Genomic DNA, 27,101 nt, shown 5'->3' with positions numbered 1-27,101 from the left:
GCTGCCTAGGTCCTAAGCTCTGGAATTCCTTCCTTAAATCTCCCCACCTCTCGTTCCTCCTTTAAAACGCTCCTTAAAACCTATCTCTTCGACCAAGCTTTCAGCCATCTGCCCTAACATCTCCTTGTATGGCTCAGTGTCAAATTTTTTTTTTTTTGATAATGCTCCTGTGAAGTGCCTTGGGACATTTTATTACGTTAAAAGCACTATATAAATACAAGTTGTTGTTGCCGCCCACCTCTCCCTTTCTTCCCCTCTCTGCATCTTAGATGTCTTAGCCTCATGTGTTAATTCCATATCTACTTGTCTTTTTAGGTTGCCAAATCTGTATTGCACAATTGATGTCTCTGGCTTCCTGCATCTGTGTTTGAGAAAACGAGTGGATCTGGGGAAGGCACAACAGCAGTAGCAGATATTTCAATTCCAATTCTGCCTCCAATTTCTCGGTGTCTGACTTTTCCTGTATCTGTGCGCTTTTGGTTAGAAAAGGTTTGAACAGTTTGGGAGTGGTTTTAGGGATCCGAGGGAAGCAGGATGTTTGAGATGGTGGCAGCAGAAACATCAGGGAGAACTTTGAAACTGGGGAAAGCACCACAGATGGAAACCTGAGAATTACACAGTAGCATTTACAGCACAGAAACAGGCCATTCGGCCGAACAGGTCCACGCCAGTGTTTATGCTCGACATGAACCTCCTCCCACCCCTCTTCATCTAATCCCATCTACATATCCTTCTACCTCATGTGTTTATCTAGCTTCCCTGTAAATGCATCTATGCTAGTCACCTCAACTATTCCTTGTGGTAGTGAGTTCCAGATTCTAACCACTCTCTGAGTAAAGAAGTTTCTGCTCAATTCCCTATTGGATTTTAGTGACTCGCTTATATTTATTGCCCCTAGTTCTGGTCTCCTCTGCAAATGAAAACATCTTCTCTACATCTACCCTATCAAACCCTTTCATAACCTTAGACCTCGTATTAGGTCACCTCCTCAGTCTTCTCTTTTCTAGAGAACAGAGCCCCAGCCTGTTCAATCTTTCCTCATAGGTAGAACCCCTCAGTTCTGGTATCATTCTAATGATTCTTTTTTTGCATCTTCTCCAGTGCCTCTATGTCCTGTTTATAAAACGGGAGGCCAGAACTGTTCACAGTACTCAAGTGTGATCTAAGCAAGATTCAATAAAGTTGAACATAACTTTTATGCTCTGCCTCTATAAATGAACCCCAGTGCTTGGTTTCTTTTTTATGGTCTTATTAACCTGTGTCGCTACTTTTAGTGATTTGTGTATCTGTACCCGCGATCCCTCTGCTCTACCCCATTTAGACACTTATTTTCCAAAGAGAGTATGAGGCCTCCTTATTCTTCCTACCACCTCACACTTGCCTATATTGCAGTTCATTTGTCAATTGCATGCCCATTCTGCAAGCTTATTAATGTCTTGTATTTTTTCGCAGTCCTCCCCTGTATTAACTACTCCACCCAATTTGGTGTCGTCTGCAAATTTTGAAATTGTATTTCCGATTCCAGAGTCCAAATCGTTTATGTAAACGGTGAACAACTGGTCCCAGCACTGATCCTTGAGGAGAACCACATCCCACCTTTTGAGTAACTACCTTTAACCCCTACTCTCTGTTTTGCAGCCAGCTTTCTATCCATTCTCCAGAGTTCACATTAGTCATGAGTCTTACTCATAAGTCTACTATGAGGCCTTATCGAAGGCCTTTTGGAAAGTCAAATATATTACGCCTACTACATTACCCTTGTCTACCCTTTTTTCTTCAAAAGAATTCAATAAGGTTGGTCAAGCATGACCACCCCCTTTTGAAATCTGTACTATTATATTTTCAGTTTTCTAGATGTTTTTCTATTACATCTTTTGAGTAAGGATTTAATTATCTTTGCTTCAACTGACATTAAGCTAATTGGTCTATAGTTCCCTGAACTTGTTCTATCTTCCTTTTTAAATATAGGAATCACAATATATATGTGCTGATGCGATCTATCTGGACCAGGGGTTTTATCCTCTCTAAGTTTGATTAGTTTATCAATTATCTCCCCCCTCTCTATCTTAAATGTCTTTATATCTGTTTTGATCTCTTCTTCCAATGTCATGTCCACCATTTTAGTCTCTGATAAATACTGAGGCAAAGTAATTATTTAATATTTCTGCCATTTTGCTATTATCTGTGAGTTTATCGTGTGTATCCTTTAGTGGCCCTATATCTATCCTGATTTTTCTTTTGTTATTATGTGTCTGTAGAATATATTGCTATTTCTTTTTATATTCCTTGATAATTTAATTTCAAAGAAATAGTAAAGTATTCTACAGACACTTAATAGCAAAAGGAAAATCACAACTGGCTAGATTGTTCTTGCTTTTGAGTGGGATATATTTCTCCTGGACACTTGATCACCGTTTGAAATGTTTCCCACTGCTATTTTTCTGTCAGTAAATTTTTCCAGTTTACTTTCCCTAGTTCCATTCTCATCCCCTTAAAAATCAGCTTTCCCCCCCCCATTTTATTACTTTGGCCTTTGTCTTACTTATGTCCTTCTCAATCTTTATCTTCAACCTTATTATGTTGTGATCAATGGGGCAGACTGCAAAAGGAGGAGATACGCTGAAGGCAACATAGAAGGAGCGGCAGTAGGCAAGTGGTGCAAAGGAACAGCGACGATTATCCGAGAAGCTTTTTAGTTGACTCACGAGCAGTTGGGGGTCACAGCAAAAAGCAAGCGGCACAGGGGTCTCTAATTTAAAATATGCCATAAATAGAACAAATTAATTATAAAGACCAATAGTTATAGGAATTTAAGTCTACTTGTACTACTTAACTCTGGAAAAAGCCCATTCTAAAACCATATCCAAAGGTTCTTCAAAATGTATTCCATTTTCTCCACTGACTAGTCCAGCTGTAGCTACACAAGTAGACATTAATTATATGCAGGTGCTGAGCATTATACAGGTAGTAAGTTATTCCTGGAGGTGAAAGGCTCCCAGCATGGATGCTCCACCTAGTGCTCTGGCCAAGAATAGTTATGGGAACTTTTGGGCACAGTACCACAAAACCCTGGATTGTTACACATTTTGGTTCAGAGGCTAGTGCAATTTAATCCTAATTAAGTCATTGCTTTAAATGGCAAATAATAATTGAGCAAGAGTACAATGACAAAAATTGACTTTGTTCAATGGGAGACCCTTGAGTCACGGGACACAAGGACTAATTACTGATATAAAAAGCTGTTTATCTGTCAACATAATAGAAACTAAAAACAAACTGGACTTAGATTTGTTACAATTTACAAAGTCTAATGCGAGAAGCTTCTTCCATATGAAATTCCAATACAGTGAATATATTTTGCCACAACGTCACGGCCATTATCTCAACCAACTGTAGGTTCTATGGTACATTCACACAAGTTCAGCATCAAACTGTGGAGTGTACTTCAGGAATCAAGGCCCAAGCAATGGAGTAGTTTCCTTCAGAAAAATCTTGGTCCTCTTTGCTTCGGTGTCAGGTTGGGCCCGTGATCCCAGATGGAAGCTACATTTATGCTGTAGCTACAGTGCCGGGGTGAAACGAAATCAATTTACCACTAATAGTGCAAATCTACTGTTGTTACCCAAGCTGCCTGCGAGATCTCTAGTTTCCTCTTTTGTGCCAAACTCCACTTCTCCCCTCAACAACAGTCAATAAGACCCAAGTCCTCCAAAACTAAAACACCACTCCCATATCTGGAGCTGCTCTTAAATCTCTGACATTCTTGGACAAGCTATAAGCAAAAGCTCATCATCACTCGATGACCCTTCTCTCGACAATGGCCACCAACCTCTTGATCGATTCATCACAACCATATCTCTATTTTATCACTAGCATTATAGGCAGTGCTCCTCTAAGCATTTCCCTATTGTCCTTCTGAGATGCAAATACATAACCTGAATACTTTTCTTCCATCTTCCTGCATCCTCGCTCTGTTGAAATGAAGACTTGCTATACTGTTTCCAGCTCTAACTCAGTTTTCATTACCTCAAAACTATAGAACTCACTCTCCCTCAGCCTTCTCTGCCAGCTACAATCATAGTCCCATTCAAGTTACGACATCATAATTTACTTTGCCTTTACTCCTACTCTTTCCAACCGTGGTGGTATCCTGTGCATCACTGCTAAAATCTCATGTGGTACAATTTGAAGACCGACGGGTGTCTGCTATGATAAAACTTCAGTCTTGAAACAAGTGACAAAATGCTGACTACAGCCAAAGTAGGAAAGTTTGTGTTGCATGGTATGAAAAGACCAGATTAACTAGTAACGATACATGGGCAGTGTGGCCCGGGGGGGGGGAGGGGGGAAAAGAGAGGAACTGGGTATAGATTCATTTGTGTGATGCTGGTTCAACAATAATACGGTCAGGTCTCATTTGTTACCCATTCTACACTACTCTTGCTGGATTGGAGTTTGTTCTTTAGTTATCTTTTCCTTCCTTCCACATAACCTTCATCAGAAAAGTTAGTCCAGTACACAGATATCTCCACACACACAGCTAATATTTTTCAGTGACCTGGCATTTAATGATTTGAATAACAAGAGCAAACAAGCTATAATTGTAGGCCTCAGAACAGAGGCTAATGACAACCCTACTGGAGATAGTGAATACTGGAGAAGTAGTTAAACTAGGCCACACTCATACACCTCATAGCAGCTGGCTCAACATCAACAGGCAAAAGCCTAGAAGCAACCTTCATGACTTCCTGGTCAGTCAGGGAATGATGCAAAGCACACGAGAACCTTGGGCAGAAATGGAGATTAGAAAGGCGGAGATGGAGACAGCCCTTGCAGGCTGCTCATCACTATAGGAGTGTTATTTCCAGAATTATCAATACCAGTGAGCAGACTGTAGAATGTTTAATTTTAAACTGATAATTATCTGAGCAGAGAGTTGGAACAAAACTGGAATTGAAACTTCAAACTAGAATAGGTTACTTCATTTACTGGTCTGGATGAAAAAAATGTTGGAAAATACATTTTTTAACTATATATTAATCTTGGGGCTCAAACTTGATCAGCTGTTAGAAAGAGAGCGCTCAACTGCCAGTGCTACCGGGTCACTTCTCTCTGTAGGAAATACTTCCTTCACAAATCAGTGAATCTTTGTGGTCCCTTATGGTGCATCATTTAGTTTTTAAAATTTTGGAGACTATTAAAATAGAATGTCATTGAGAGAATAGCACCCTCAAATGTAACTCTTGACAAAACATTCATTGTTGATATTGCTCCCGTCAGTAAAAAACACACCTTTGAATTACTCCTAAAAGATGTGGTTTACAATTTGATTTGTAAAACAATGACTAAATCACAAACAGAAAATGTAATATACAGCTTTACGGAGTGCATTCACAAAAGATAAACCAGGTACTCCCGAAAGGCTGAAAATAACTAGTACTGAATTTTAATTTGTATCACATAAATTCTAATTGCCACGAGTTTCCAATATGTTTCACTATAAATGCATGGCTCACTTTTCAATACAAGAAGAATGATATTACAGGAGTGCATGTTCACTCTGAATATCAGTAATATCCCCATATGCAATTGGAACCTACCAAATACCTTTGAATCTATTTAGGTTTACACAAAGATGAATCGGCTTGTACTCCAACATTGAAGGTTTATTTTTGGTCAGAATCTTTTGCGAGCTTGTACATCTGCACATAACTTTGCTCTGAATTGTTGGGACAAATCGAGTCAGATCATTCCTTTTGCATGAATACAATCTTTGCACAGCATCCTTCCTCCAGATTTAAATTTGAGTGATGGTTCTGACAAAAGGTCATCAACCTGAAAGGTTAACCCTACCTCCGACTCTCCAAAGATACAGCCTGATCCGAGTGTTGTCAGCATTTTCTGTTGTTGCTTGAAATTATTGAGGGGCCCAGTATACTTCTTTAAAAAAAAAACTTCTTGCTCCAATATTTGCTCCTCCCCCGGTGAAGACACCAACTCCCTCGCAGTACAATTTAACAGCTGAAGCTACCCTCTGATTCCTCTAGGGCTGTAGAGAGGGCGTTAAACTAATTAGTGGGGGGGAGGTTTCAAGAGAGCGAAAAATAAAAATGTCAGCGGAGAAGGCAGTAGAGCAAGGTAGCAGTGGGGGAATTGAAAACCAGAGCGTGTCAGGAAGGGACAGAATATATAAAGATAAAGGTAAAGTAGTAAAGGGGGTAAAAGCAGGAATAAATTGTCACAACACATATTTAAAAGTTCTTTATCTGAATGCACGCAGCATTCGTAACAAAATAGACGTGTTGACGGTACAAATAACTACACATGGGTATGATCTGGTGGCCATTACAGAAACATGGCTGCAAGGTGACCATGACTGGGAACTAAACATCCAGAGGTATTTGACAATTAGGAAGGACAGACAGGAAGGAAAGGGAGGTGGGGTGGCTATGTTAATAAAGGATGGAATCACTGCAATAGTGAGAAATGATATTGGGTCAAAGGATCAGGATAGTGAAACAGTTTGGGTGGAGATAAGGAATAATAAGGGGAAAAAGTCACTAGTGGGCGTAGTCTATAGGCCTCCTAACAGTTGCAACTCTATTGGTCGGAGTATAAATCAGGAAATAGTTGGGGCTTGTAATAAGGGAACAGCTATAATCATGGGAGATTTTAACTTTCATATTGACTGGGCAAATCAAATTGGGCAGGGCAGCCTTGAGGAAGAGTTCATAGAGTGCATTAGGGATGGGTTCCTTGAGCAGTGTGTTACTGAACAAACCAGGGGGCAGACAATCTTAGATCTGGTCCTGTGTAATGAGACAGAATTAATAAAAAATGTCCTAGTATAGGATCCCCTTGGAATGAGTGGCCATAACATGGTTGAATTCCAAATTCAGTTGTAGGGTGAGAGAGTTGGATCTCAAACCAGCGTACTAAGCTTAAATAAAGGAGACTATGAAGGTATGAGAGCAGAGTTGACTAAAGTGGACTGGGAAAATAGATTAAGGTGTAAGACGGTACATGAGCAGTGGTGTACATTCAAGGAGATATTTCACAACTTTCAAGAAAAATATATTCCACGGAGGAAAAAGGGGCGTAAAAGAAAAGACAGCTATCCGTGGCTAAGTAAAGTAATAAAGGATAGTATCCGACTGAAAACAAGGGCATATGAAGTAGCCAAATCTAGTGGGAGGATAGAAGATTGGGAAGCATTTAAAAGCCAGCAAAGAATAACTAAAAGATTAATTAAGAAAGGGAAGATAGATTATGAAAGTAAACTAGCAAAAAATATAAAAACATAGCAAGAGTTTCTACAGTTATATAAAAAGAAAAAGGGTGGCTGAAGTGAATGTTGGTCCCTTAGAGGACGAGACCAGGAAATTAGTAGTGGGGAACATGGAGATGGCAAAAACGCTGAACAAATATTTTGTATCAGTCTTTACAGTAGAGGACACTAAAAATATCCCAACACTGAAAAAACAGGGGGCTATGGGGGGGGGGGAAGGAGCTAAACACGATTAAAATCACTAAGGAGATGGTACTTGGTAAGATAATGGGACTTAAGGCGGATAAATCCCCTGGACCTGATGGCTTACATCCTAGGGTCTTGAGAAGTAGCGGTAGGGATTGCAGATGCATTGGTGGTAATTTTCCAAAACTCCCTGGATTCAGGAAAGGTCCCAGCAGATTGGAAAACTGCTAATGTAACGCCCTTATTTAAAAAGGGAGGTAGACAAAAGGCTGGAAACTATAGACCAGTTAGCCTAACATCTGTGGTTGGTAAAATGTTGGAGTCCATTATTAAGGAAGCAGTAACAGGACATTTGGATAAGCATAATTTAATCGGACAGAGTCAGCATGGTTTTATGAAGGGGAAGTCATGTTTGACAAATTTGCTTGAATTCTTTGAGGACGTAACAAACAGGGTGGATAAAGGGGAACCAGTGGATGTGGTGTATTTGGACTTCCAAAAGGCATTTGACAAGGTGCCACACAAAAGATTACTGCACAAGATTAAAAAAAAATCACAGGATTGGGGGTAATATACTGGCATGGGTGGAAGATTGGCTATCTAAAGGGAATTACGAGGGTATGAGACGGGAATTGGGTAAGATTGATTGGGTGGTGTTTCTGGGGGGATTGACAGTGGATAGACAATGGCAAGCATTCAAAGATAGAATGGAAGAATTCCAGAACATGTTTATACCGGTTTGGCATAAAAATAAACCTAAAAAGGTGACTCAACCGTGGATAACGAGGGAAATTAGGGACAGCATAAAATAAAAAAAGGGCATATCAACTGGCAAAAAAAAGCACCAGACCGGAAGATTGGGGGCAGTACAGGATACAGCAAAAGAGGACAAAGGGATTAATCAGGAAGGGGAAAATAGAATACGAAAGTAAACTTGCAGCAAACATAAAGACAGACTGCAAAAGCTTTTATCGGTATATCAGGAGGAAAAGACTGGTAAAATCCCAAGTCGGTCCCTTGCAGTCCGATTCGGGAGTATAATGGAGAATAAGGAAATGGCAGACCAATTAAACTCATACTTTGGTTCTGTATTCACAAAGGAGGACACAAATAACCTCCCAGGAATATCGGCAAACATAGGGACTAATGAGAGGGAGGAGCTGACAGAAATTAGTATCTCTAGGGATATGGTGTTGGGTAAGTTGAGGGGACTGAAGGCCGACAAATCCCCGGGGCCTGATAAACTACATCCTAGGGTACTTAAGGAGGTGGCCCTGGAGATAGCAGATGCTCTAAGGATCATCTTCCGGAACTCCATTGACTCGGGAACAGTACCCGTGGATTGGAGGGTAGCTAATGTTACCCCAATATTTAAAAAGGGGGGTAGAGAGAAAGCAGGGAATTATAGACCAGTAAGCCTTACATCGGTTGTGGGCAAAATGCTAGAGTCCATTATTAAGGATAAAATAGCGGAGCACTTGACAAATGGGGAAAGGATCGGACAGAGTCAACATGGATTTACAAAGGGTAAATCGTGTTTGACTAATCTGCTGGAATTTTTTGAGGAAGTAACTGGTAAAATAGATGGGGGAGAGCCAGTGGATGTGGTGTACCTTGACTTCCAGAAAGCCTTCGATAAGGTTCCACACAAAAGATTATCATGCAAAATTAAGGCTCATGGAATTGGGGGCAAAGTATTAACGTGGATAGAGAACTGGCTGGCGGATAGAAAACAGAGAGTTGGAATAAACGGCTCGTTTTCGGAGTGGCAGGCAGTGACCAGCGGGGTGCCGCAAGGATCTGTCCTGGGACCCCAGCTGTTCACAATATATATAAATGATCTGGATCAGGGAATTGGATGCAATATTTCCAAATTCGCTGACGACACTAAACTAGGAGGAGGGGTGGGCTCTGATGAGGATGTCAGGAGGCTACAGTGCGATTTGGACAGGTTGGGGGAATGGGCGGATACGTGGCAGATGCACTATAATGTGGATAAATGCGAGGTTATCCACTTTGGGGGTAAAAACAGGAGGGTAGATTATTATCTAAATGGCAATAGATTGGGAGATGGGGAAGTGCAGAGGGACCTGGGTGTTCTTGTGCACCAGTCACTGAAGGAGAGCATGCAGGTGCAACAGGCGATTAAGAAGGAAAATGGTATGTTGGCCTTCATATCAAGGGGGTTCGAGTATAGGAATAGGGATACCTTACTACAGCTGTACAAGGTGCTGGTGAGACCGCATCTGGAGTATTGTGTACAGTTTTGGTCGCCCCATCTGCGGAAGGATGTTCTTGCCATGGAAAGAGTGCAACGGCGATTCACCAGGCTGATACCTGGAATGGCGGGAATGACCTACGAAGAGAGATTAAATAGTTTGGGCTTGTACTCACTGGAGTTTAGAAGATTGAGAGGGGATCTCATCGAAACATATAAAATTATGGCAGGCCTGGACAGGCTGAATTCAGAGAGAATGTTTCCAATGGCCGGGGAGCACAGAACCAGGGGCCACAGTCTAAAAATAGCGGGCAAATCATTTAAAACAGAGATGAGGAAGAATTTCTTCACTCAAAGAGTGGTGAGCCTGTGGAATTCCCTGCCACAGAGGGCTGTGAAGGCTAATTCAATAAATATTTTCAAGAGAGAATTGGATATATTTCTGAAGGCTAAGGGGATTAAGGGTTACGGAGAAAAGGCGGGGACGGGGTACTGAACTGGTAAGATCAGCTATGATCTCAGACGAAGATCAGCCATGATCTCATTGAATGGCGGAGCAGGCTCGAAGGGCCGAATGGTCTACTCCTGTTCCTATCTCTATGTTTCTATGTTTCTAACAGAAAACAGAGAGTTGGGATAAATGGTTCATTCTTGGGCTGGCAATCAGTAACTAGTGGTGTTCCGCAGGGGTCAGTGCTGGGACCCCAACTCTTTACAATCTATATTAACGATTTGGAGGAAGGGACCGAGTGCAACATATCCAAGTTTTCTGACGATACAAAGATGGGAGGGAAAGCAGTGAGTGAGGAGGACATAAAAAACCTGCAAAAGGACATAGACAGGCTAAGTGAGTGGGCAGAAATTTGGCAGATGGAATATAATGTTGGAAAGTGTGAGGTTATGCACTTTGGCAGAAAAAAATCAAAGAGCAAGTTACTATCTAAATGGAGAGAAACTGCAAAGTGCTACAGTACAAAGGGATCTGGGGGTCCTGGTGCATGAAACACAAAAAGTTAGTATGCAGGTACAGCAGGTGATCAGGAAGGCCAATGGAATCTTGGCTTTTATTGCAAGGGGGATGGAGTGTAAAAGCAGGGAAGTCTTGCTTCAGTTATACAGGGTACTGGTGAGGCCACACCTGGAATACTGCGTACAGTTTTGGTTTCCATATTTAAGAAAAGATATACTTGCTCTCGAGGCAGTTCAGAGAAGGTTCACTCGGTTGATTCCGGAAATGAGGGGGTTGACTTATGAGGAAAGGTTGAGTAGGTTGGGCCTCTACTCATTGGAATTCAGAAGAATGAGAGGCGATCTTATCGAAACATACAAGATTGTGAGGGGGCTTGATCGGGTGGATGCGGTGAGGATGTTTCCACTGATGGGTGAGACTAGAACTAGGGGGCATAATCTTAGAATAAGGGGCTGCCCTTTCAAAACTGAGATGAGGAGAAACTTCTTCACTCAGAGGGTAGTAAATCTATGGAATTTGCTACCTCAGAGAGCTGTGCAAGCTGCGACATTAAATAAATTTAAAACGGAGATAGACAGTTTCCTAGCTGATAAGGGAATTAGGGGTTACGGGGAGCGGGCAGGGAAGTGGACGTGAGTCTAGGTTCAGATCAGCCATAATCCTATTGAATGGCGGAGCAGGCCCGAGGGACCGTATGGCCTACTCCTGCTCCTACTTCTTATGTTCTTATGTTATGTGCTTATGTCCCAATTACTATTGAAGTGCGAGCCTTGCTAGGGCACCCAGTGGTGAGGGACATCCAATCCAATCTTCAACCAATGTCCACACATCCAATTCCAGTATCTGTTGTTATATATAGCTATCAAGAGTAGGAAGTGAGGTCAACTTTACCTTCTCTATCCCAGGGCCACTTATAACATCCCTATAATCAGCAAACTCAACACCGAATAGATTGAACTGGGATCTTCATAGAATATCAGGAGACTGAAACAGGGCATTTTGTCCATCAGATCTGTATTCTTTTTCTCCACAAGCTACCTAGACTAATCCCATTCTCCTGCTCACTATCCATAACCTATAATATTCATCTTTCAAGCAACTATATAACTTAATTTTAAAAGAACTTGTGAACTATGATTCAACAACACTTTGTGGCAGAGATTTCCACATTCTAACCATCTGCTGGGCAAGAATTTTTTCTGACCTTTAATTCTGTTGCAATTATCTTCAATTTGTGCCCTCTTGTTATCATCTGGCCAGCCAGTGGGAACAATTTTAACACCCCTTGACCGTCGCAGCTTGTGAAAACAGCCTGAGATTCTCTCAAACAATAACAATCTCTTATTCCTAGCAATATTCTGGTGAAACACCATTACCTCTGTTTTTGTATTCTGTGCCTCTGAATATAAAATCTAGAATTACATTGCCTTATTATGGCTTTATGCACTTGTTGCTGCCACCTTTTCCTTCTCAGGATGTGGGTGCCGCTGGCAAGGCTGTGGTTATTGCCCATCCCTAGTTGCTCCAAGGTATTCGTGGGTCGTCCTCTTGAACCACTTCAGTCTTTCTGGTGATGGTGCTGCCATGATGGGGTTAGGTCGGGAATTCCAGAATTGTGCCCCAGTGACAACAAAAGGAATGGCAATGCATGTGCAAGCCAGAATGGCGTGCATCTTGGAGGTGATGGTGTTCCCACAACCTTGCTGCTCTAATCTTTCCTGGTGGTAGGTCACGGGAAGGAGGTATTGTCAAAGTAACCTTGGTGAATTGTCACAATGCACCCTGTAGATCATACATACTGCAGCCATACTGCACCAGTGGTGGAGCAGTGGATATTGAATCCTGTGCATCTGCACATCGAAATCCCTCTGTTCCATTAAGATCTTACCATTTAAAAGATACATTTTATTTCCCTATGCTTACTTCCAAAATGTATTCCCTTCCTGGTCTGTATGGCTCAGAATACCATTTCTGCATAGCCCAGATGGCACAATGGTACATTTTCCCTTAATTTCAAAGTGTGCTGTGTTTTCCAATAACACCCCTATTTAAGAAAGGAGGGAGACAGAAAGCAGGAAACTTTTGACCAGTTAGCCTAACATCTGTCGTTGGGAAAATGCTGGAGTCCTTCATTAAGGAAGCAGTAGCAGGGCATTTGGAAAATCATAATGCAGTCAAGCAGAGTCAGCATGGTTTTATGAAAGGGAAACCATGTTTAACAAATTTGCTGGAGTTCTTGGAGGATGTAATGAGCAGGGTGGACAAAGGTGAGCCAGTGGATGTGGTGTATTTAGATTTCCAGAAGGCATTTGATAAGGTGCCACATAAGATGTTACTGCATAAGATAAGCGCTCATGGAATTGGGGGTAATATATTAGCATGGATAGAGAATTGGCTAACTAACAGAAAGCAGAGAGTCTGGATAAATGGGTCATTTTCCGGTTGGCAAGCGGTAACTAGTGGGGTGCCACAGGGATCGGTGCTGGGGCCTCAACTATTTACAATCTACATTAATGACTTGGACAAAGGGACCGAGTGAAATGTAGCCAAGTTTGCAGATGATACAAAGATGGGTGGGAAAGCAAGTTGTGCAGAGGACTCAAAGAACCTGCAAAGGGATATAGACAGGCTAAGTGAGTGGGCAAACATCTGGCAGATGGAGTATAATGTGGGAAAGTGCAAGGTTATCCAGTTTGGCAGGAAAAATAAAAAAGCAAACTATTATTTAAATGGAGAGATTACAAAATGCTACAGTTCAGAGGGACCTGGGGGTCCTTGTGCATGAAACACAAAAAGTTAGCATGCAGGTACAGCAAGTAATCAAAAAGGCAAATGGAATGTTGGCCTTTATTGCAAGGGGGTTGGAGTACAAAAGCAGGGAAGTCCTGCTACAACTGTACAGGGTATTGGTGAGACCACACCTTGAGTACTGCGTACAGTTTTGGTCTCCTTATTTAAAGAAGGATATACTTGCATGGGAGGCAGTTCAGAGACGATTCACTAGGTTAATTCTAGAGATGAGGGGGTTGACTTATGAGGAAAGATTGAGCAGGCTGGGCCTAAAATCACTGGAATTTAGAAGAATGAGGGGTGATCTTATTGAAACATAAAATACTGAGGGGGCTCGACAAGGTAGATGCAGAGAGGATGTTTCCCCTCGTGGGGAAATCTGGAACGCGGGGGCACAGTTTTAGAATAAAGGGTCGCCCTTTTAGAACCGAGATGAGGAGGAATTTCTCCTCTGAGGGTCGTAAATCTGTGGAATTCTCTGCCCCAGAGAGCTGGGGAGACTGGGTCATTAAATACATGCAAGGTGAAGATCGACAAATTTTTGCAAGATAAGGGAGTGAAGGGTTATGGGGAGCAGGCAGGGATGTGGCTTTGAGCCCTAGATCAGCCATGATCTTATTGAATGGCGGAGCAGGCTCGAGGGGCCAAGTGACCTATTGCTGCTGCTATTTCTTATGTTCTTATGTTCAACAGTACGAGTTGAAGACCCTTAAGCAGCTTAAGATGCAATTGCATGCGCTTTCAACAGCAAAGGTCTTTTTTTATTACATATCAGAATACGCACAAAATGAACCTGGTTCAATGCTAGCACTCTCGCCTAGAGTGAGAAGACTGCAAGTTCAAGCCCCACTCCAGCATACTGATGAAGTACTGCACTCTGAGGTGTGGTCTTTCACATGAGACATTAAACTGATGTTCTATCTGCCAGTTCAGGTGGATGCAAAAGACCCCATGATGCTTTTTCCAAAGATGAGCAAGGAGTTCTCCTGACCAACAGTCATCCTTCAAAGAACACCATCAGAACAGATTAACTGGCCATTTACCTCACTTGCTGTTTGTGGGATCTCGCTGTGCGCAACTGGCTGCCATATTTGTATACACTTTAAAAAGTAATTAATTGGCTGTAAAGCACTTTAGGGAAGCCTGAGGGCATGAAAGGTGCTATATAAATACAAGCATTTTCTTAAAAAGGTGTCTATGTAGAATTGTTATAAGGTGATACATACATCTGGGTTGTATTAGCATGATTTTAAAAATGCACCTAAATTTCACATTTCCAAATTAGCTTTAAGACTTGTTACAGTTGTTAATTCACAAGGACATGGAAGCATTGGAAGAAATGCTTTAAATTTTTTTTAGAAGCATGAATCTGGGGGAAAATGAGTAGTTTTTTTTATATAAACGCAGCAAGTTATGATCTAGAATGTACTTCCTGAAAGGGTGGTGGAAGCAGATACAATAGTAGCTTTCAAAGAAATTAGATATATACTTGAAAGGAGAAATTTGCAGGGCTACAGGGAAAGAGCAGTGTGGGACTAATTGGATCGCTCTTTCAAAGAGCTGGCACAGACATGATAGGCTGATTGGCCTCCTTCTGTGCTGAGTGTACAATAGAATATATTAAATTTTTTGCCAACATCAACTGGAAGTTGTCAACACGTTGTACCAGCAAAATAATTCGATACATTAAAAAAGGTATTTCCACCCTGGTAGAACCCAAAATTAATTAAACTTTGCAACAAGCTAACCTGGATGTAAATATCATACAAGAGTTAGAATTTTTGTTATAAAGTTGACAGCATTGTGTCCTTTCACAATACCAAAATAATACTAAAATGGAACCCAGGGATGGAGGGGTGAGATGAGGTAAAAGCCACAGCAAATATGACCAATTTGGCAGCACAAAGCATTAAGAGTATTGAAGCATTTCTGTCTTTTTATGGGGACACAAAAGAAGTTCCACAGCGCAGCCTATGGCGGTGAAGTGAATGACTGACCGCAACTTCAGGATTTCTATGTTTATCTGTGCATGCGCTAAATCCTGAAGTTACGGTCTGTTTCAGCGAATGCTGACAGTCCATTGACGCAAGTGCTATTAATTTGTATTATAAAATTTACAGACATGCGTATCTCAATTTACAATCCACCATTTGTTTTGTGATGCACCAAGCTAGTAGCATAATTTGTTTAAGACCAAGGTAATTTATAAAAGCATTAAAATCAGTTAGTTCACAAGTCCATGAGTAGTTACATCTGCCCCAGGGTGGCACAATGATTTGGAAAGAAGCAAATTAGGTTTCTTATCTTCCTTTAAGCAGACAAATAAGGATTCATTGGATTTACAGTACTACTGGTGTTGATAATCACTAACCAATGTGATTACTATTTTGCTAGCTATCCCCCTCTCCAAAGTTCTTCCCCCTGTCTTCCAGGAAGCGATGCATGCTGATGTACAGCAAGAATCTGCTTTCAACAGAGGGGAGCAAAAAGAAAATTGGGGAAACTGGCAGCACAGGCCACCGTCTGTTCTCTCACCAAAATAACTACTCTTGATGTGCAAGCAGGCGATTTGACAATGGTGCAGTTGTGGGAGTGAGTAGGAGGAGGAACAGAGGTTGAACATGGCACTGTGTTTAACCAATCTCAAGTGCACTTTCCAAAAGGGCTAAATGGGTATCAGTCAATGGGAATGGCTGATTTTCCTCCCTCCCTTTGCCAGAACAATAGAGAGATCTATTAGCCCATAGATCAAACTTTATTGATATAATTGTGTAGTGGTTATGGTAATTGACTAACAATCCAGATGCCAAAAGTTCAAGTCCTACCAATAGCAACTTGTGAAATTGAATTCACTAGATCTTAATTTGTGGGCTGATACTAAAAATAGCCATGGAAGCTGCTGAACTGTCATTAAAAACTCAACTGGCTCACGACACCGGCCATCTCTACCTGGTCTGGCCTACATGTAATTACAGTCCCACACTACTTAGTTGACTCTGAAGCCCTCTAAAGTGACCAAGTTGTAAAGACTATTGTTATTGGGTCAAAATAATGGAACTCTACCCATCACCACTATGGGAGCACCATCACAAAGAGTGCAATGGTTCAAGGGGGCCCACCATCTTTTTAGTCAGCTAGGGATGTGGCTGTACCATCCAGAGAACATTCCTTTTAAAATTGGAATCTTTCATAGTATATCACGTAATGTATTTACTCACTGAGCAATTAGTAGCTACTGACTTTTTTTTTGTTGGTATTTATGTGCAGTATCACTTCTATGGGCCCAGAATTTGCAGTCAGCGGCGAAGCGATGCTGATCGCCGCTGACCTCGAAGAAAGCTTCTCACAAAGATCTTGTGATCGCTGTGGCGAAAACTTTAGCTTTCTTGACCTCAATTTGATTGTAGAGCTGTCAAAAGGGGATCTCCAGCATACAGCAGCAGTGATGCCATCAAGCTGTCTAAGCAGCCAATCACATTGAAGAATTCTCAGACAGCAAAGCAGGGAATGAAAAGCAGCTTTTATCATTTTTTAAGAACTTTACAGAGAGCAAAATAAAGAGTGGGACATACACATGGGGTTATGGTAGAAGTTGAAATATCAAAAACTTTTTTAAAAAGTTACTTAAAAAACCTAGCAATTTTTATAATGGAGAAATTTGACATTCCACAAACATAAAATTCGTTTTTCAGGGCCGGACCGCTTGTTCGGCAGTCAATACGCTGTTAAAATCCCAATTACACCTTTTTCAACAAGGCTTAACTTTTTATGGGGTGTTTAACAGCGATATTAGGGTGGAAAAGAGGAATTTGTCAGTTCAAGTGATTTCACTGATTGCCGGCTATGGTGGGTTCCACAGCACAGCCTGTGGCGGAGCAGGGAATGACTGACCGCAACTTCAGGATTTCCACCTTTACTTGTGCACGCACTAAATCCTGAAGTTACAGTTAGTTTCAGAGGGGTAATGATGGCAAACGCTGACAGTTTCACTGTCATCACCACTGCAAAATCCAGGCCATTAAATCACCAGGTAACCAGGTGCAAGACAGTTTCAGCTCAAAGAAAGTGAAAGAAAACAATGGATTCCCAAACCCATTAAAAATAAAAATTTGAACACAACACTGGACAACAAGATGAAAAAATATAAATACAAGGCACACCGCTTTTAGCTACACAAGTATAGCATTTACATTCTAGTCAAATAGGAGAGTATTTTGATATTCTCTATACAATAAAACCGTTAAAATAAATATCTCATCATTTTTGAATATTATTCTACAAATATTCTTTGTGCCACTACTTTTGAAAAACAGCCATTTTCAGGCAATGTGGAAGCAGTACCACACTTATGGTTTGTTATATAGAACAAGAAAAACACTTCATTCCTTAGTCACTAATGAGAAGATTTTAAATATGTATTTACATTGAATCAAACATTCAAACCATTTCTACTGTTCATGCTGTGTTTCAGGTAAAACAGAAATGCTGAAGACTGAAATGATTTTTCACATTATTAGTTATATCTGTAGTAACGAGAGCAACTCAAAACATGCAGAAGGACGCTTAAAACATGCGGTATTAAAAACATGCTAAAATTAGTGTTACCATTCAATAAAATGTGCCAATGTATCAAATGTAAGTCTAGTGATACAGAACTTTTTGTCCATTTCATACAACAGGATTTCAATGGATTTTATCACAAGCCTGCAAGACCGCTGAACTTTTCATTTAGTCTTTCACTTTAAACAGAACTACAAAGTCAAGGTTATTCATCACACTGAAGACAATAAATAGCAAGACAAATTCATTCTTTTGCAATGAAAGTTCTCAAAGCCCAGATGCTTACAGAAAAATAAAACTGCACTCATTAACATGACAATTACTGACAGCAACTGAAAGTGTGGGTATCACCATGCAGTACTTTATGGCAAAGTGACATTTTTGCAATTGATATTTAGTCCTTGCGAAAGAGATGGTACATTCAAGGCATTACATAGGATTTTCTATTAATATCATTAAACCTATAAAGTTTTAATGTTTTAACAAAGCACTAAAGCTTGACTAAAATATTCTTAGTGTATAGACATGTCATTCACGGTTCCTTGGCCTGACTATAAGGAACGAGATCAGAAACGATGTAGTGACGCTTAATAGATGCATTTAACACATACCCCCTTCCCCCAACCACACTTACCAGAAAACAAAGCTGCGGCCAGTTGTGAATAAAATATCTATAGGTATATATGGAATAAGGTTCAGACAAATCTTTCGTGATCAACCTCATTATATCTGGCATTTGCAACTCCGACTCATAGCCAACATATCGTATCCTGTCGTTCGTGTCGGGCTCTAGCTGCGGGTGCAAACTACAAGCGGCTACCGAGGCGGCCAGGCGGGACTGGTCTTCATCATCTAGGCTGATACCAATCCGATCGAGTCCATCCCTGGAGTTGTGAGTGTCGGCCTCGGCAGTCCTTTGGTTGGCATGGTTCACGCTGGGACTCTCCCAGTAATTGGCGTCGGGTTTCCTCCTGCCGCCTTCGGGCAGTGACAGTCCCGCGTTAAAGTCGGCGTCGCCCTCGGGGCAGGACAGCCGGCCTTTGCGATCCGCCTTGTAGTGGAGCTCGGGGTTGAGGATAACGCAGCCGTTCAGTACCCGCTGTTGATGCTGGTGGTGGTGGTGGAGGTGCAGGACGCCCTTCTTGGCTCGACTGGTCTCCGGGTAGGTTAATACACTATTGGCCGTTTTTGGCCCGACTTCCTCGGCGCATTCCTGCCCCATCCCGTGCAAAGCAGCTTCTTCCCCCTCCCCGCCGGGATGCGGCTCGGGCAGCTGGCCGTAGCCTCTGGAGTGGTTGAGAGCAGCGGGGAAGGGTGAGATTTCAGCGGGGGGCGGGGAGAGCACGCTAGGCCCGGGCGGTAGCTCCGACATTCTACAGAGCGGAGGAAGGCAGCGACAGCATGAGGGCAAATCAGCGAGAGAGAAAATGATCCAACCGGGGCAGAGGAGAGGAGAGGGGGTGGGGTGGGGGACGGGACTCGCCGCCCTCAGCACTCGTACATCCCGCGGACCGGACCAGACCAGGCCGGGCCGGGCCGGGCCTGTCAGGCGGAGCCCGACACCCTCACCGATAGGGGAAGAGAGCGAGAGCGCAAGTAAAAGTTGCGAGAAACCCGAGCCCAGGCGGCAGCGACGCTCAACCCGTCACTCGAGGCCGTTTCCACTCTCAACCCAGGCACTGCCGTAAAACACACGCCGCGCGGCCCGGCCGCCCCCGGAGACGTCACGGCCGTCGTAAACAACACCGGCCTCTTCGCCTTTATTAACTTTTTGCGACGTTGACCTTTGACCGACTGAGCGTGAGGGCGGATGAAGCGCTCGGGGTTTTGACGGCGTTTGTGCGGCAGACCGGGGAATATACCGATTTAAAAAAATAACCGTCTTCAACCGGCCGCCCCCCCGTGAGGCAAAAGCAGGCGTCCGTGTGCTTCTGACCAAAGGTCATTGACCTGAAACGTTCACTATCCCTTCTCGCCCCACCACCTTCCTTTCCCCACCCAGGCTGCCCTGACCTGTCGACTGTTTCTGTCCTTTATTCAGCTTTCTGTGTGGGTTTGGCCTGCGGAGGCTGCTGCTCGTGACATGCGTAAAACCTTCACTTGATGCAGGTGCCCCATCGGCAATCGCGTCTGCTGAGCTTTTTCTTTCTTGGTCGTGTGGTTCGTGCGTTGTGCTGTTGTATATCTCTTAATATCTGTCAACAATCAAGTAGGGTATTCCAAAGTTAGGATTTTGTGATTTGTTTCTTTGATTTCAGTGGAACAGTTTTTTAAAATTTATTTTATTTTCAAGGTATCTTCCCTTTTTTTCCAGGTCTTCCTGATATTGCAGGTGATCATTGTTACTACCCCGGGGCTGGATGACTGACAAGTGCACAGCTTATAAAGGGATGTTTTGTCTTTAGCTGTCAAGTTCCTTTCAGAAATGCCCAATGTATCGTAGCTATACTTTGCAGACCAAAAAAATTGCCTTTTAAAGACATTATCTGAAGATGAGAGATACTCTTCAGGTTGAGGAGACAGTATTGGTCCCCGTCATCTGCCAGTGTTGTTCTATAATTAGTTTTTAGGGGATCTATAAAGGTAGTTTTTTATTGTAAGAGTGCAGGTGACAGGAAATGCTCCTTTGGCTGCATTCCACGAGTATAAACAGCCCCGCCCTTGGGGCATTGATGACATCGTAAAAATGTAGGTCACCAAATATGTCATTAGACTAAGTAGGGGAGCTGGTTTCACAAAAGAAAGCACAGTCCACATATTTACACTTATAGAATCATAGAAATTTACAGTGCAGAAGGAGGCCATTCGACCCATTGGACAGGATTTTCATTGAGCCGTGGAGGCTGGATTGGAGGCGTGTGGGGGGTTAAAATTGCAAAAACAGGCGCGCGGGACCGCCCCCCGGTTCCTGACTCCGAGCAATTTTCACTCGGGTGTGTCTGATGGTCCCGACTCTGTCCCGCATCCATCAGGCGGGACTGGTCGTTAAGGTTCTTTACAAGCACTAAATGGCCTCTATAATCCTATTTTAAAAGGCCCTTGCGATTTTAACCCTTTTCCCACATGAAACACGCCTGGTGGGAAACACGAATGTGAAACCTGGCGGGAGCACTATTGGATTACTGACTATCAACTGCAGGTCAACCATTAGAGGAGATTTGATCAGCCATGATTTGCAGGTGGCAGGACTTAATGGTCTCAGGTCTGGGGCAACTTTTAGAAGGCTTAACCATACCTGTGGAAGGTTGGAGCCTCACACCCATCTCCAGTGTGACCTCCTGGGAAACCCCTCTCGCCACCTTCATTCAGCGCTTCCTCAACGGAGGCATATACCAGAAGCATGGGAGCCATTTATTTCCTTCCCATCTGGGCATTAGAGGAGCTTGAGCACCAGCCGCGGCACCAACAGAACTAGGAACAGCAACAGCAGCAGTACCAGGAGTGCCAGGCTGCTGCTCACCCACCTGAGGCTGCACAGGCCAGAAGGGGCCAGCGCCTGGAAGCCCGTCGGCACAGGAGATACCCCCCAAACAGGGTCTACAGACACAGGGTCAGCTATCTCAACATGTCTGAGCAGCAGTGCCAAAGGCGGCTCCGACTTTCGCGAGAGGTAGTGACTGACATCTGCGCAATGCTACAGCAAGACCTGCTGCCCAGAGGACCAGGTGGACAAGCATTACCAGTGGCCGTCAAAGTCACCACTGCACTCAACCTTTTTGCCTCAGGCTCATTCCAGGGATCAGCAGCAGACATCAGCGGCATCTCCCAGGCGGCCGCACACACTTGCATCACGCAGGTAACCGATGCCCTCTTTGCCCTTGTGCACAATCACATCCATTTCACCAAGGATCGAGCAAGTGTCACGGCGTGAGCGGTTGGATTAGCTCACCTGGCAGGCTTTCCAAGGGTGCAGGGCGTTGTTGACTGCACACATGTGGCCCTTAAGGCATCCCATCGCAATCCAGGTATTTTTGTCAACCGCAAGAGCTTCCACTCCCTTAACGTTCAGCTGGTGTGTGACCACAAGAAGGAAATTTTGCATGTTTGTGCCATGTACCCTGGCAGTTGCCATGACACCTTCATACTGCGCCAGTCTAGTGTGCCTCCGCTATTCAGTCCGCCAGACCAACTTAATGGATGGCTACTTGGAGACAAGGGCTATCCCCTGAGGACGTGGCTAATGACGCCGTTGAGGAGACCATCCAACGAAACTGAGGAGAGCTACAACTCCAGCCACATGTGCACCAGAGCCATAATCGAGCAAACCATCGGTTTGCTGAAGATGCGCTTCAGATGCCTGGATAGATCAGGTGGATCCCTACAGTATTCAGCAGCCAGGGTCTCCAGAATCGTCGTGGTTTGCCGTGCACTTCACAACATGGCACAGCATCGTGGCTTGCAGATTCCTGAGGACCAAGTGGCTCCTCACATATCCTCCTCAGATGAGGGGGAGGAGGAGGGCGAAAACGAACATCCTGCAGAGGCCCATCAACCAGCGGCAGCAGTACGCGAGAACATTGCTGCCCGGGATGCAAGGAACGCACTCACCCTGGCCAGATTTGCTTAGCCTCGCCAATCAAACACTTTTGCCTCACAGCTTCTTACCAGAGCATTGACAATGGCCAGGAACCAGAGGATTCCTAGCACTCTGACCACCATACTGACAGTTGCACGTATGCCTAAGCCCTCAATGTGGAAGTCCCATTAGCCAAATGACAGACAGATCTAAGGATAAGGGGTAAGCCATTTAGGACAGAAATGAGGAGGAATTTCTTCACCCAGAGAGTGGTGAACCTGTGGAATTCTCTACCACAGAAGGCAGTAGAGGCCAATTCATTAAATATATTCAAGAAGGAGTTGGATATATTTCTTACGGCTAAAGGGATCAAGGGGTATGGGGAGAAAGCAGGGACAGGGTACTGAATTTGGATGATCAGCCATGATCGCATTGAATGGCGGAGCAGGCTCGAGGGGCCGAATGGCCTACTCCTATCTTCTATGTTTCTATGATACAACTGCAACATTTGCCATCAGAAATTTTATGTACATTAACAAAGTGATGGCATTTTTGCAGTAAACACAAAATTGCACCCAAGTGACTACCCTTGTGACTATTTGTGCAGAATTTTCCTCTTACGCGTGCTCCTACGTGGTGCCTCCCCTGTGGCTTCAGCAGATGTGGAGGCCCCTTGCTCACTTTGCTGCTGCTCCTGTCTCAACACCTTTGACGGGCGTCCTCTGGGGTGGTGAGCCTGTGATGGCTCGTCAACAGTCTGCTGCTCCTGCGGCTGTGCAGGGGTTGAGATGCCTATCTCACTTGGGTGTGGACTCCGGTGGGGTTCTGACCAAGGGCTCTGCAGTGGCATGGAAGTTTGAGTGCTTGGAGAGGAGCCCCCACTTCCTTGAGGTCTGCCACCAACCTGCCTCTCATGGGTCAGGTCCCCCTCAGCACCTGCAAGTGGCTGGAGAGCACCTTGCTGCACATCAGGGGGGCCATGGGGACCCATATCTGCAATGGCAGTCCTACTCAGAAGGACTTCCATGAAGGTCTGGTTTCTCTGTTCAATAGATGCCCATCGCTCCTCAAGAGGTGTTGTTCTATTCTGAACAATGACCATGTTTTCCATACCCTGGCGACTAAGCTCCTCCTTGGCCATAGCTATCCTTTCCACGGAGGTTGCCATCCTTTCTGTGGTGATGCGTTTATGCGCCAATGACCCCACAAAGGCTCTGGTCATGGTCACTATGGACTCCTCCATTCGCACCACACTCGCAGCGACCCTAGAGACAAAACCTGCCAGAGACGCCTGCATTTGTTCCTGGAGTTCCATCACCGCTGATCTCATGGATGGACCCAGAGGCAGAGGGTTGACATGCTGTTGAGCCGATCTGGCAGAGTCCTGCGCCCTCTGACTAGGACTCTCCACTGCTGTCCCTGTCTCCACAATCTGCTGATGCTCACTTGTGAGCTGTGATACACCAGGTGACAACACTACTCTATGTCCCGAAGGTCCCACCGAGGTGTGAGTGTCTGCGCTGGTGCTGGGTGCGCAGATTTCTGGTGACGCTGCGCCCTCAGAGGTTGCAGCTTCCTCTGAGGAGTCAGGCTGCTCAGCCTCTTCTTCCTGGCTAGTGGGGACGGATGCTTGTGATTGTCCTGTGGGGGAGTAAAGGAAAGAGTCAGAGATGTGATGCCAAGGCTACATGCACATTGCTTTTTGCAGATGCTCATAAGTCCATCTGTTAGAGCTTCACAATCATTATCCGTGACTCATGCAATGTCAAAGAGAGAGATGGGAAACTTTTCTGTCACCAGCTTGCTGTGTTGCACATGTCTGTCCATCCCCCACATGCACATCATCCTCCAGTCCCACTATTTCGAGTGCCACCTCCTCCCAGGGTGTCAGGTGGACTATAGAGGCTGTCCCTCCTCCTGTCCTGGCTCGCTCTCTTTTGTTGAGCTCTCTTTTCCTGCAATGAGGGAGACAAGTGGAGGTTGAGTGAGAATGAAGGAGTGAGTGTAGAGATTGCATAGCATACATACTTAGAAGGAGACAAAGATGGAGTGAGGTGGCAAGACCAAGAGCCCTCCCTGTGTGTTGTCAGTTGTTTTCATAGCATCAGAGTGATAGGGAGTGTGAGGGCTGCATAGTTGAATAGTTATGTGAATGTGAGCATAGAGAGAGAGGGAATGGGTAAGGGTGCATGGATGTCAGTGTCAAGTGGGATGTGGAGGAAGAGATTGCTGAAGCTGAGTGCTGATGAGGAAAGGCAATGGGGATCAGATTGAGGGTGATGGGAAATTCATACTCACTTTTCCAGTGCGCTGAAGGTTATGAAATCTTTTCGCTTGGAAGCCTGCAGAAGAAGCAAGGCTTGCTGTGGACCTTATATGCAGCAGCAATAATGACGTCATCGGAGGGGACTTTCAGTCATGAAAAACCCATTTGCAAAGGCTTCCCACACGTTGAAAATCAATTGGCCACTTAAGTTAAAATTGCATCAATCTTCCACATCCATTTAGATTCGTGTGGGAAACACGAAATTCGGATAACACGACACCATCCCGCACCTGAGTTAAAATCCTGCCCATTGTGTCTGCCAGCTGCAAAAGAGCTATCCAGCCTAATCCCACTTTCCAGCTCTTGGTCCGTAGCCTTGTAGGTTACGGCACTTCAAGTGCATATCCAAGTACTTTTTAAATGTGATGAGCGTTTCTGCCTCTATCACCCTTTCTGGCAGTGAGTTCCAGACCCCCCACCACCCTCTGGGTGTAAAAAGTTCTCCTCAACTCCCCTCTAATTCTTCTACCCATTACTTTAAATCTATGCCCCCTGGTTATTGATCTCTGCTAGGGGCAATAGGTCGTTCCTATCCACTCTATCTAAGGCTCTCATAACTTTAAACACCTCAATCAAGTCTCCCCTCAGCCTCCTCTGTTCCAAAGAAAACAACTTAACAACTGGTTCTCAACATTCCATAGTAAAGCCCAGCACCACTGGGGAAACAGCATTCTGTACATGGGTCACTCCCTAGACAGAAACACCAAAAATATAGGTAGTATAACAGGACCTTGAGTGGTCTGGGATGACCCTTATGTCTCCCCAGCCCTCCCTTTGTCCTGTTCCCACTTCCCCCACCTTTTCCTCCAGCCCCCTCACCCTGTTCCTCTTCGTCTTTCCTCATCCCTCTTCCCATTCTCTCCCTCTTTCTGTTCTTTCCCTCTTCCTGTTCCCTGCCTCTTCCTTCTCTTGCTCTTCCACCATCGCCCTTGTTTTCACTCAGCAACTCAAAGTAGTGTGGCTAAGATTAGGAGCTCATTGAATGGGGAATCACAGGTGTGTTGGAGTAATGTATGAGCCACCCTTGAGCAAGACACAGCTTAGAATTATGTAGCTCACAGAGATTTAGTTATGATATTTGGTACAAATGGCTGATGTAAGGAAGATTGTAGTTCGTTTATAATATGCTAATAGTTCCTAAAAGGATAATTTTTTTTCCGTATGAGTGATGCCACCACTGTACAATATCACTGTAAATTAGTGCAATTTCATGGTATAAACAAAAAAAACCTCACATCATTTCTAAAAACAGAATGCTGACCATTTGTTACTAGAATAGAAATGACCTCCCATGAAAAGCAGATTTCATTCCCACTTGAATACAAGTCTTCCATAAATTACATTATTATAGATTTGGCCTCACAGATGGAAGTAAAATCATATACTATGATGAGCCAGAATCTCCTTTGGAATTGGATTTGATGTGCAACGGAAAGAAAGAAAGAACAGACTTTCATTTATTTAGTGACTTCCACGTCCTCAAGACATCACAAAGCACTTCACATCCAATTAATTGCTTTTGAAGAAGTATAGCCATTGTTTTGTGGGCAAACAAAGCAGCCAGCTTGCCCACACCAAGGTCCCACAGACAACAAATGAGATAAATGACCAATCTGAGGGTTAAATGTTGCCCAGGACACTCACCTGCTCTTTGACTAGTGCCATGGGATCTTCTGTGTCCACCTGAATTAGCAGACAGGACTTTGGTTTAACAGCACATACGAAACTAGCATTCCCCTGGCCTTGTAGCATAGTTTTGTTCATCCCTTTCGGCAGTGATTTCTGGGAAGTCCAGCTCCAGCACCACTGCCAAATTTAATAACAAACTCCAAATATGTTTCCTTTTGCAGTAATAAAGATGTATTTTATAGTGATGAAGAATTGTAACTGCTATATAATCAGTTATCAAAAGTACAAAAGTGACTGGACACTCAACCCTTCCATTGCCTCTCTTGGCAGACTGCTTGTCTGACACCCAGTCTTGGATGAGCTGCAATTTCCTCCAGTTAAACATTGGGAAGACTGAAGCCATCACCTTCGGCCCCCGTCACAAACTACATACACTCACCACCGATTCTATTTCCCCTTCCCCGGCCACTGTCTCAGACTGTTTGCAACCTCTGCGTCACATTTGACCCCCAAACTGAGCTTCTGACCCCATATTGTCTCCATCACAAAGACGGACTAATTCCAGCTCTAAAATCATCCGCCTCTGCCTCAGCCCAACTGTTGCTGAAATCCTCATCC

General features: G+C 43.9%; 1 protein-coding gene across 2 annotated transcripts in view; it reads right to left on the bottom strand.

The window, feature by feature from the left end:
• The window catches only part of naa30 (N-alpha-acetyltransferase 30, NatC catalytic subunit), a 51,698-nt gene extending 31,960 nt beyond the window's left edge, over nucleotides 1-19,738 (bottom strand). Inside the window, exons 1-2 of one of the 2 annotated variants that reach the window (XM_086003258.1) lie at nucleotides 18,647-19,738; nucleotides 9,504-9,830 (exon numbers count right to left, since the gene is read on the bottom strand). In XM_086003258.1, coding sequence (XP_085859384.1) covers nucleotides 9,519-9,830; nucleotides 18,647-19,384 — 1,050 coding nt within the window. In that variant the 5' untranslated portion in view covers nucleotides 19,385-19,738 and the 3' untranslated portion in view covers nucleotides 9,504-9,518. Of the gene's footprint in view, nucleotides 1-9,503; nucleotides 9,831-18,646 lie in introns of those variants that run through there. The other variant, XM_086003257.1, reaches the window with a different exon arrangement.
• Between the last annotated feature and the right edge of the window lie 7,363 nt (nucleotides 19,739-27,101).

The sequence above is a fragment of the Somniosus microcephalus genome, chromosome 12 (genome assembly GCF_052327205.1).
Source record: "Somniosus microcephalus isolate GS21.2 chromosome 12, FLI_Smic_1.0, whole genome shotgun sequence".
NCBI lineage: Eukaryota > Metazoa > Chordata > Chondrichthyes > Squaliformes > Somniosidae > Somniosus > Somniosus microcephalus.
This window is presented reverse-complemented; position numbering and strand designations above follow the sequence as displayed.